The sequence below is a fragment of the Lottia gigantea genome (assembly GCF_000327385.1).
Source record: "Lottia gigantea unplaced genomic scaffold LOTGIsca_175, whole genome shotgun sequence".
Classification (NCBI taxonomy): domain Eukaryota; kingdom Metazoa; phylum Mollusca; class Gastropoda; family Lottiidae; genus Lottia; species Lottia gigantea.
Window position 1 is genome coordinate 14,597 of NW_008708227.1, and position 12,600 is coordinate 27,196.

General features: G+C 33.3%; 2 protein-coding genes across 2 annotated transcripts; one reads left to right on the plus strand and one right to left on the minus strand.

Annotated features, from left to right (window-relative positions):
* Positions 1–7,590: 7,590 nt before the first annotated feature.
* Positions 7,591–9,351, plus strand: LOTGIDRAFT_173852 (hypothetical protein; the record flags this gene model as incomplete). The annotated part of the gene is made up of 1 exon (XM_009051929.1): positions 7,591–9,351. One exon carries the CDS (start codon positions 7,591–7,593, stop codon positions 9,349–9,351), a length of 1,761 nt encoding a protein of 586 aa, XP_009050177.1.
* A 687-nt stretch (positions 9,352–10,038) lies between these two features.
* Positions 10,039–11,070, minus strand: LOTGIDRAFT_173853 (hypothetical protein; the record flags this gene model as incomplete). Its single annotated transcript, XM_009051930.1, has 1 exon — positions 10,039–11,070. One exon carries the CDS (start codon positions 11,068–11,070, stop codon positions 10,039–10,041), a length of 1,032 nt encoding a protein of 343 aa, XP_009050178.1.
* Positions 11,071–12,600: the final 1,530 nt, after the last annotated feature.

The following is a 12,600-nucleotide window of genomic DNA, read 5'->3' on the forward strand; positions in this document are numbered from 1 at the left end:
AAGTACCAGGTAGGTCAAAAGAAAAGATATCTAGGATTTCGAGAATATATTACCCTGTTTAAAAGTTAATAATTTCATTCTATCAGAAAAAATCGTTTGTTGAGAAAGTGAAATGCCATAAATAAGCCAGTTTCAGAACGGGAGCGGCATAAGGTGTTTCGAAATGTTGTGCATGCCTCGACACGAGCTTAATCCTTGACCACCAGCAGAGTCATCGGCACAATAAGTTTGCTGTATTACCCCTGAGATTTAATAACGATTGCTTTTGTTTTCGAGACTCACCACATAGGCCTACATATGTATAAGCTTCATGCCATCCTATGTTTTACTGATGTTGACGACCAACTATAGATGGTATCTTTTTATTAACTGAAAGGCCCTTGTATTATATTAAATCAAGGCACGAAATCACTGTCGAACATTATAGGATAAACTGAAAGATTTAATGTAAGAAATGAGATAGCATAATTTTGTCAAATTATATTGCTTTTCTTCAGCCCACACAATCTTTCAACGTCACCAAATCTAGTGGGGTTAATTAACTGTATTCCTAATTTCGACAATTTTTCGCATTATTCTTGTGCATTTAAATGGAAAATTATTTTGATAGAAAACTGAGACTATACATGATATTTAACTTAAAATCAAGACTAAAACCTTGCTCTAAAAAATTATCCGGTTATTAACTAGAATAGTTTCTTTTCATCAAAAAGGGTTAATGAAAATGTTAGTGATTGAAATGAAATTTATTACAATTAGAGTGAGATCTAATACAATAAAGATTGATGAGATATTTATTACAATAAAGGTTATTGAGAAAGTCATTGCTAAATGATCTGATGAGATGTTTATTCCAATAAGGTTTAACAAGAGATATAATACAATAAAGTTTGTTGAGATATTTATTACAATAGGGGTTAAACGTGAGATCTGATACAATAAAGTTTGTTGAGATATTTATTACAATAGAGGTTTAACGTGAGATCTGATACAATAAAGATTGATGCTATTTATTACAATAGGGGTTTAACGTGAGATCTGATACAATAAAGTTTTGTGAGATGTTTATTCCAATAGAGTTGAACGTGAGATCTGATACAATAAAGTTTGGTGAGATATTTATTACAATAGGGTTTAACGTGAGATCTAATACAATAAAGTTGGTGAGATATTTATTACAATAGGGGTTTAACGTGAGATCTGATAAAATAAAGTTTGTTGAGATATTTATTACAATAGGGGTTTAACTTGAGATCTGATACAATAAAGTTTTGTGAGATATTTATTACAATAGGGGTTTAACGTGAGATCTGATACAATAAAGTTTGGTGAGATATTTATTTCAATAGGGGTTTAACGTGAGATCTGATACAATAAAGTGTGGTGAGATATTTATTACAATAGGGGTTTAACGTGAGATCTGATACAATAAAGTGTGGTGAGATATTTATTACAATAGGGGTTTAACGTGAGATCTGATACAATAAAGTGTGGTGAGATATTTATTACAATAGGGGTTTATCGTGAGATCTGATACAATAAAGTGTGGTGAGATATTTATTACAATAGGGGTTTAACGTGAGATCTGATAAAATAAAGTTTGTTGAGATATTTATTACAATAGGGGTTTAACTTGAGATCTGATACAATAAAGTTTTGTGAGATATTTATTACAATAGGGGTTTAACGTGAGATCTGATACAATAAAGTTTGGTGAGATATTTATTTCAATAGAGTTTAACGTGAGATCTGATACATTAAAGTTTTGTGAGATGTTTATTACAATAGGGGTTTAACGTGAGATCTGATGCAATAAAGTGTGGTGAGATATTTATTACAATAGAGTTTAACGTGAGATCTGATACAATAAAGTGTGGTGAGATATTTATTACAATATGTGTTTAACGTGAGATCTGATACAATAAAGATTGATGATATTTATTACAATAAAGTAAGATCTGATACAATAAAGTGTGGTGAGATATTTATTACAATAGGGGTTTAACGTGAGATCTGATACAATAAAGTGTGGTGAGATATTTATTACAATAGAGTTTAACGTGAGATCTGATACAATAAAGTTTGGTGAGATATTTATTACAATAGGGGTTTAACGTGAGATCTGATACAATAAAGTGTGGTGAGATATTTATTACAATAGAGTTTAACGTGAGATCTGATACAATAAAGATTGATGATATTTATATATTAAGAGAGGATGAAATTCATTCCAAAATGATCTGATGAGATATTTATTAGGGGTATCTGAACAATTTAAGACACAAAAAAAAGTTTGATGAGAAAACTGTAAAAGATATTGATAAGAGCTGTTGAAATGAAAGGGATTCACGAAATTCGTTGATTTATATCGTTTGATGAGAAATTTAAGGTTTTCCCCGTTTCAGGGTACGCACTGAAAAACACTTTTGAATGACGCTTAAACCATTTTTACGCGATATTGAGTTATGAATTAGTCTTGGTGGATTCATCGTATTATAGAGGGATTCTGTTGTATAGTTATGACACCAGGTAGGTCAAGGGATGAACATAGACTCTTATCTAATTGGAAAAATCTGAACGAAACTTTAATCCCCGTCTATTAGACTGATACAATGAGCGAAGAAATGAACGTAACATTCAATTCGTTCATTAATCGTTAGTAAGATATGATCAATAACCATCTTATTTCTATTTGAAGTGAAGTTGGGGGTGTTGAAGTCAACAACTCTTGACTTGAATTGAAACATCTGTAAATGAGGCTAATCAACTTATTGAACCCTGAATCATCACGTAGCACCTGTTCCAAATTTCATCGCTTAGCGCCCAATGCCTATTTTAACATATTAAAAAATAACTCAAGAAATATTCATAAATAAATAGTAAAAATCGTGAAAATCACGATAAGTTAAGTCAAAAGGAATAATAGATTTTGATATCATATACCTTAATTCAAAGGTTGATAGATACCGTTATACTTCCCATGATTATTAAGCTGTGTCCATTTCTATGGACCCCGAAGTCAGCCGCAAATGGAATTGTGACTGACTCCAGTAGATTGTGACTGACTTTTGCAACCAGTTGAAAAATTGCAATTTCGATTATTGATTCAAAATCAGTAAAGGACACCTTCTCTTTAGGACCCTTAAACTTAACTGTCCAGAAAGCTAAGCTAAAACAGGTATCAAGTAGTAAGCACCATGTTCTATTATACAATTACTTGCATAAGGGTTTTCAACTAGTTGAGAAAAACTCGACGACTGGTGAATAAAATATGACTGACGATTTCAAATAATTGTGGCGACTTTGGTTCCTACATTTCTAAATAGAATTAGCAACACTTTAGAAATTGACAATGTTGGTAGTAACCGTGTGCATGGTATACGGGTGTCACATTGTCCCTTCGAGGAACGGATAAGACCAGATATTTTGTCGGGCTAATTGAGTGTTGAAATTTGAAATGGTAATCAATAATCGATCTCACTGAAATAAACTGACTAAACTATCTCTAAAATTGACTTTATTTGAACAAACATGCAATAAGAAATGTACGAAAGTCGCAAAATTCCTTAAAAAATACCTCAACTAGAAATTTCTCTTTTTTCCAGACTAAAATTGAGTTACCCAAAAATTGTTCGTCTTGTTGATAAGGTTTATAATAGGAAATATGGTGTAGTTTTTGATTATCCAGTCTTTAACCATTCTACATTCAGGAGGAGTCGTCATTGTAGTTTTCAAACACGAATAATTATGGATACACGCGGCTAAACGTTGACGATAAACTGAACAATTCTCAACACTTAAACCAAGGTGAACATTGCCCTTAAATCGATATTCTTTTGGTCATTATTGAGCTATATCTGTAGTTTCTGGATGCTTAATCTTCAGAAAATTATAAATAGATAATAATACATAAAACATGTTGTTTTTACTGTTTCCTGAGTTAGAAAAAAAGTTAAAGACCTTAGTTGGTGAGAAAAAAAAAGAAACTTTTTCAGTGATGTTTTGATTAATTAGTATTTCAAGTCGCTACTTCAAGGTTATAAAATTCATTTTCAATGTTATTTTTTTACTGATTTATTTAAAACTTCATCTTTGTGTCCATTGGGTATATTTACGTCGTTATCTTTAGGTTCATTAGATTTAGTACATCTCCATCTATAAGTCCATTATATTACATCTTTAAGTTCATTACATTTATTACATCTTCATCTTTAAGTTCATTACAGTCATTACATCTTCATCTTTAGGTGCTTTAGATTAATAACATCTTTATCTTTGGGTTCAAGAGATTTATTACTTCTTCATCTTTAAGTGCATTAGTTTTATTACTTCTTCATCTTTAAGTGCATTAGTTTTATTACTTCTTCATCTTTAAGTGCATTAGTTTTATTACATCTTTATCTTTAGGTTCACTAGATTTATTTATAACATCTTAATCGTTAAGATTCATAAGATTAAGTAGATCTCCAACTTCAAGTTCATCATGTTTATAACATCTTTATCTTTAGCAGAGGGTTTTAACGTCATCATTCAAAATTCTCGTGGTTGGAGGGGCGAATTATTTCTGTCATCAAAAGAATTGGCTCTTTAATTTCAAAGAATAAAAAAAATAATTTGGGAATAACCTTTTAATATTTACATTCAATTGTATTATATGTCGAACAAGTCAAAAAATGATAATAATATAATTTAAGTGATTTTTTTTTAGTTACGATTAAGATTTAAAAGCTTTATTAATATCATAGGCGAGAAAATTGTTTTCTCAACTAAAAGTTCGTGTTAGATGAAAGAAAGCTGAATATTATTACTAATTATGACTGTAGAATTGACTTTGTTTGAACCCACGCACACAGAATCCTATATTTACAATGAATTCCATTGTCACAATCGTGTATCAACGTTTTTAAAGGTTACGTATGTTTAGTTACACGGGGACATTTAACATCCGCCGTTAGCACTTCCGTAACTTCCCATCTTCACAATTTCAAGCTATTACGAACTTCGTTGCAGTCAAGATACAAGACGGGATTCGTAGTAGATTAATATTATGAATATGGTCCCTATCAGACTCTCATTGGTAAACATTTCGTCATCACGGATTTTGTGTGGATTGGCCATTCTGATATATCGCACTCCGCCGTTACCATTATGTTAGCTTCAACAGTTTTCTGATTTCAGTTTTGTTGTTCTCTATCCACAATGTTTATAGAAACGCATTTCAACGATTATTTCTGTATTTATTTAAATATTATCAACTTACAAATTGTGGTACTGATAGACTTAGTTTGCTTCTTGGTTGATGAAAATTTTCTGTCTTTTTGATTGGAATTTACTGGGAGGATGTGGGTTATAGGGATTTAGGGATTTTTGTTACCAATCGTTCCTTAGTCTCAGAAACAGCTCACCGTAGAAATTTGAGCATTCAAATCCACGTTTGTTTTCCGCGTCTGAAAGTAAAACAAAGACGAGTCGTCTTTTCTTGAGACTCTGCCATTTATAGAAAATACATCTATAGAAATAGGAAAAGAAATTCCTATATTATAGTTTGAGATATTTTTGAAGGAATTGTGCGATTTTCGTACATTTCTAGTAGGCTATTTCTGAACACTAGTTACATATATTCAAGACTCAAATCAACAACTCGAAATGGCGCATCTGTCCCTTTAATTTCAAATGAAAAACTTCCAACCTTAATATTTCTTTAATGGAAATTTCATTTAATGTTTAATGTAAAATTACACTTCGAGCTGTGTGAACAGAGACTAGGAAATGTAGCGATTATATATTTTCTCTGGGTTATATCAATTCGTTTTAACATCCAATAACTAATTTTCTTAGCCAATAAATTATCAATCAAACTTAAGGACTATATCACTTCAAGAAATTTAGTTACACAGTTTTTTTTAAACAAAATATGTCGGTCAGGTTTGTATAAGAAAAATGATTATCTACAAATGAACAGAATGTTTTCACTCAATCTCAACATTACAAGTTCTTTAATGAAAAGCTTTAATGAAGTGATTACCCGTCGATATTTGCAAACAAATCCCATCGAGTATTGTCTCGTTCACGTTTTCTATAGATACAGTAGGCGGTTTACATCATCTTACAGACGGTCTTTACGATGGTCCGAATAACTTGCCTTTAAAGAGGGAAATTCGTTAATAATTTGGAATGTGGGAGTTTTAAAGAATTAAAGAAATTCAAAGAAGCATTTTTTGATGCCCTGAGGTGTTTTTTTTTTTTTGCAAAATCATTTGTTGAAGTCTATTACAAGATGTTTATATAGAGTTCACTTAGGATTGAAAACTTTAATGAGCAATATTTTATCACCACAAATTTCAAGTTGGATTTTGATTGGCATACCTCCGATCAATCTTTAGTTCCTTAAAGGTAATATAGGCTGCTGGGAGCTACTGCATATTTCTAGATTTGGCCGAAAATTTTTCACGAAGATTTGATTCGCAGATCGTCTTAACTTGACCCTTGGTTTTATATCAAACTGGTTGTTGCTATGTTCGAGAAGAAATATGCGGAACCGCATCTTTAATATGCATATGTTTCAAATAACTACTTTGATTAATCAAGACACTAAACAAATTTTATACCCAAAAGGAAGACCATTTCTTAAACTCCGACTAGAGTGTAGGAGGGGATAATATAAGAAGTGAGCAGAAAAGGAATCAGTTAGAAATAAGCCTGGAATTATAAATTGTCACAGTCAAACAATTTCACAGGAATGAAAATAGCTAAGTTAGTAGGCAAGGTAATATTCGCCCAATGGAACAGTAGGAATGCTATCGTATTCAAACCCTTAAAACCGTGATCTCATTGCTGTGGACAATATGGTTTACCATCAAGTTCATGAAAACTCTTTCCTATAGAATGCTAACAAAGACGAATTGTGGGAGAGTTACCCTGCAGTTCGTCATTGTTATCAAGTAACGGATTTGACATAACACGTTTCGAACGCAACTGTGGTACATAACTTGTTAGATTACAATGGAGACGACACATATATGGAAAAAGCGTCTAGTTGTTCGGATGGAACAATAAACCAAGGCCCCATGTGCTACAGGCTGTACACGTTAACGATCCCTCGACAGTTCGAAAAAGAGCCCGTCTTCATTAGCCCACGTGGTGCAAAAAAGTTCATTTCAATTATACACATACACATATCGTTGTTTATTGTCATGTTACTATGACTTGAATGGAATAATAACATGTTGTAAACTATCTTTAACGGTGTTATTGATCTATTTTAACTTTATCCTACTTTTATCAGTCCTCTTATTCGAATCTTATGTATATATTATTCTGCTTTCAGTTTGTTTATGATGTTTATGCCGAATCTATGGAATTTAATTCTTATCCTACATAATTGAAAAAAAGAACTCAACCGGTGTGACAGATTGTAAAAATTTGTGATTAAATATATTAACCAACGTCAACCGTCAATAGTAACGAACGCCAAAACCTCAACAGTGACGAAAGTCAAATCTTAAACGATATGATTGCAATTTGGCTGTGATTTTCACATCTAGTGATTTTTGCATTCCCTCCAAAACATTCATCTGCTGAATTCTCAATATGGCAACATTCAAAATTAATTTTTTCGTGATATTAATTTTTGCAATTTTCTTCAAAAATATAAACTGTCGTAGTTGGCAATATAAACACCATTTAAAAACAATTTTTCAGAATCCTTCGCCTGTTAAAGCCACCAATGCTCGACGCCAATATCTTCATCATATGCAAAGTAAATCTCAGTTGTCCTCGTATTTCTTGCACTGGATAGGAAAACGTGATTTTTTAGTTTTGCCTCCTAAAAGACAGGCCTCTCAAGGAGCTGATATATTCTATAACGAGCCTCTGACCTCAAGAAAAACTTACAGTCCTCGGTTTGACCTCACAGATTTGTCAAATCGGGAATTTTTGAAACAATTACAAAAATTGGATTCATCATCTGACTATGTAACTGAATTATTTCCGGACTCGTTAGCTTCCTTTAACAGTGATGATGATGGAACGAAAGATGACCATGGAATAATCTCTTCCGCCACAGATATAAATCAAGCTAATTATTATGTTTCACAAGCATTTAATGACAGACTTACTGATAATAATGATATCATAGAAAATATCGAAGAGACCTTGCCATTAAGTGCTGTTATTGATGGGGACTTGATCGAATATTCAAATGACCAGAAGGTATATCCGGAACAGCTCTATTTTAAAGACATTAATATGCCCAATGGGTATTCTGAAAAAGACGTTCCCCAATCGCTTGTGAGAGAATTGGACTTAAAAACCAATATGGCTATGGCTGAAAATGCAACACCGGAAGTTGACGGTCTCGAAGAAAACGAACATAGTGTAGCGTCAACCGAAGATACCAATAAAATAATCAACACGTTACTAAATTCTATTCAACTTTTACTAGAATCAATCGCTAAAATGGATACTCGTAGCAAACTTACGACAGTCACAAACAAAAGGGCTTCCTATAAACCGGAAGTAAATTACCACCATCTTTCCAAAAGGCCAGCTAATATTTATTCACCTATATCTCCACATCGTCCATTTTATTTTAAGGGAAATAATGACAGGTTTCAAGTTGTTATGCCTTTAATGCGGAGATATCCTTATTCAAACGTGGTACGATTGTCTTCTGGATGTACTGGTACTTTACTTACACCATACCACGTTCTAACTGCAGCTCATTGTGTTCATAATGGTGAAGAGTTCAAAACTAATCTAGAAATGTTAAAAATAGAAATTCCTGATACTATGGGATTTCGGGTTTATTATATTAAAAAAATCAGCATTCCGAAATCTTGGAGAAGGTCTGGGCATTTATCGGACACAGCCAGGGCTTCGTTTGATTATGCCATAGTTCGATTAAGCGTTGGTGTTCCAGGAAAAACAGAATTTGTGCCACTTTCAGTTCCTAAACTGAACGTTTTAAATCAAGATATGAATTTTCTAGGATTTCGTACTGATGAGAGCTCTGGCCTGTACAAATCGGAATGTCGCTCACCGTTCGGCTTGTCATTCAGAAATGTGAATCTAATAGTTGCAAACTGTGATTCGGTTGTTGGAAATTCAGGAGCTGCAGTGTTTATTGATGATCCTAGAGAAGGGAAACGTATTGTTGGTGTATTATCGTATGCTGAAGAATCAAGCCGGTATAGTTTCATCATGGCATTAACGTGGAATAAACTTTATGATATTTGTTCAATGATTTCACATTTAGGTCAAATATATGGAGTTTGTCCGGATTTTGAAACTATTCCTAGAATGAACCCACCTGTACATAACAGAATTATTCCATTTTTTGGTAGAAAGTAATATTTGTGATGTATTTGTCGTATTTAAAGAAATTGTTTAAATTTGTTATTTCACTTTTTAACTGTTAGATTCATATATAAGTGATCAACACCCCCCCCCTTTCCTAAATTCGCGTCCTTGCAAAAATAGATTGTAATAACTTTGTTATTAGAATCTTTGGTTATTAATTTCTAGCAATTGTTTCGGCAATGACGTTCAGATGTCGGTAATTCAGAATGAGAAAATCTTCATAACGGCCTGGAAACTTTATTTCTAAATTTATATATTGGTTAAATGGTAGACCAACCTAATTGAAATGCAGATCTAGATGTTTGGTATTATGTATTTTATGCGGATGCCACTTGCAAACAATTGTTGTACATCACTTAGTAAAAAAATATTCAAGCAATCACCGAATCAAAATTTAAAGAAGAATCTCTTCGGATCAGAGCAGAAAACGACGTGAAATATCTAGGTCTGTATTTCAATTATATCTGTATATTAAATTGATGTGGGACTGGTTGGCGGCTTTTTTTCTGAAAAATGATACGGACAGCATAGATTAATCATTGTCGGCAAAAGAATGTTCCATGTATGATAGAGCTCGATAACGTTTAATAATCACACATTTAGTCAACGGCAGCTGACAGGGTCAATGTGATGCAAACTCGGCACAAGAATAACCACCATAAATTTAATACTTTTTTTTTAGAAAACATTTGGTTCAAAAATATCAAAAGCACCCCTTTTAATCCAAAATATATCGTTTGGCCATCCATTAAATAAATACAGTTGCAAAGGGACGGGAGGAGAATCCGTTGTATAAGGAAACATATTTCTGTCCGTCATAAACTTGATAATTTTGGAAGCATCTTTCTTCCATTTATGCAAGAGCCATTCCATGAGCATGAATGGTACGTCCACTTTATCAAAGAAGTTAACAGCACCAAGCAAAACATTGGTTTCAAAGGATTCTACATCCATTTTAATCACAGCTCTTTTCAGGGGTTTAAATTTGTACACATCATCTAAGGTAATAGTTTGTAAGATCTCAGAATCGTTGGAAAAGCTCTTTCGAACATTCGTACCGCCGACATTTCCAAAATGTGTTTCCATGGCGACAAGACTTCTATTGTTTGACAATGGATTGGTTATTAAAGTCACTTTATCATTAACACGATTTTCTTCCAGAGTTCGACACAGTCTTTTGATGTTGGGTTTAAATGGTTCAATGGCTATTACTTGACGTCCAAGTTTTGCCATGGTTAAGGTATAGACACCAATATTGGCACCGATATCAATAAAATCCAGACTAGAATCATTGAGTAAAATAGAATGTACGTAATTTACTAAACGAGGTTCCCAAGCGCCTTCACGAGATATACCACCAGAAATATGCTGATCCTCGACGGGAAAATGAATATAAATAGGAAGCGTACCCTGAGGACCATCCAGTAACACTCCTGTTAGGAAGAAATCAGAATTGTTTCGACAAGTGTGTCCATCCAATATCCATTCATTCCTAACATGTTTGTGAACTTTCATAGCTCTGTTTGAATGTGGAGGATATTTAGAATTCCTATATAAAGTTTCAACATCCAAAACCTTGTTAACTGTCACTTTAGTTGTCTCTTCAATCTCTACAGTTCCCTGTAGCACCAACAATACTCCAAAGGTAGCCATCACAAACAGGACCTTCCCGAAGAATTTTCCACGCAAACACCACTTTACACACATCATGTTTGTAGTTCCAACTAATCCAAGCTCATCCCAAAGATGTTTTTAAAGAAAACCGGATTTGTAACTCAATTTACATGCGATCCTCAATTCAAAATCTACAAAGGACAGACAGAACACTTCCAAAACATGTCTGATATGTGAGAAAATGAAGACTAATATTGATGATATTTTAATTGAGATTAGTTAATTAATTAAATTAACCTTCTTAATGAGCTGGTAATTGCACCCGAGGCATCAATTTTTGGGTCACGTGGTGCACAATTTTTTTTTATTACGACCCGCTTCTCCAACCTGTATTGAAATATGACCTTTCAATTGTAGTCTTGTCGTGGCATCTTCCTATAATATATCACAATACCACTTACAAAATATAAAATCTTTGCTCCGAGGTACAATCACTTCATAATTTGCGACTTATTTACTCCAGGCGACACATTAGACGTTTGATTTCTCCGCCATTTCCCACCTTTGACCCGTAAAGTGTTTCTGTATCTAGGTGAGGACATTGGGGTTATGTCTCTGAAGGAAATCCCTTAAAGACAATTTTGAAGAGTATCCTATTGTATGTCCCTCTGGTATGTAATGCAACCAGGAATTCTAAAATAGTATTCAGATGTAGAGTTGATATCTGTACATGACAACAAATTGAAAATCTCCCAAGACTTCTTAAGGGGAATATAGACACAGCTTTATGGAACATCAATCACTGGTTAAAGATTTATGCAACGTTTCTCTTGTCTTCCTCAGGCGTCCTTCTTAGTTAGGGTTAGTTGGGTTTCGGGGAAGTGTGTCATTTTCATGATACGAAGGATTATCATGGCAATAACCTTTCAGTTATTTCATCTAATTTCCTTGTCTTTCTCATGCAAACATTTCAGAGTTGACAGATGGTTGTCTGGTCTGTTCCTATCCTTCACAGCCAGGCAGAAATTGTTTGCTCAAGGGAATTTATAAGTTCCATGTGCCTGGCAAGTTTGTGAATAGGGCTTGACGCATGTACGGTTAATTGCGTTACGAAATTCAAAACGATTGAGCTTTACGCAATATGCTTTCGCCTATGTCTAGCTTAAAATTGACAGCAGATTATGCGTTATTCGCACATTGGCCTACGCTGTTTTCATATAGTTACCAGATCTATGCAGTGCATGTCGACCCAAATCTTTTTGTTGGAATTTGATAAAACTTTTGATATTATATATGTCATAAATGATGAGGAAGTAATATAATATTTTTATAAGCAATTAATATTTTCACTAATTGATATATTAATGAGTAAGAGTATGACTTATATAGCTGCCTCGAGACAAACATGGAGATGAGCCATATATCAGTAGATATTTCGAAAGATTTTAGATTATTAAATTACTTGCTGCGTGATCCGTTTCACTTTCCGATTCGTACCTGTTATATCCAACTTAGTTTGATTCGCTAATAACTGGTCTTGGTTGGAAAAATTGTCCATATTTGGGATGCTGTCTTCGCACTTTCGTCTCTAAATTGAATGTTACAACAGATCATTATATGAAAATT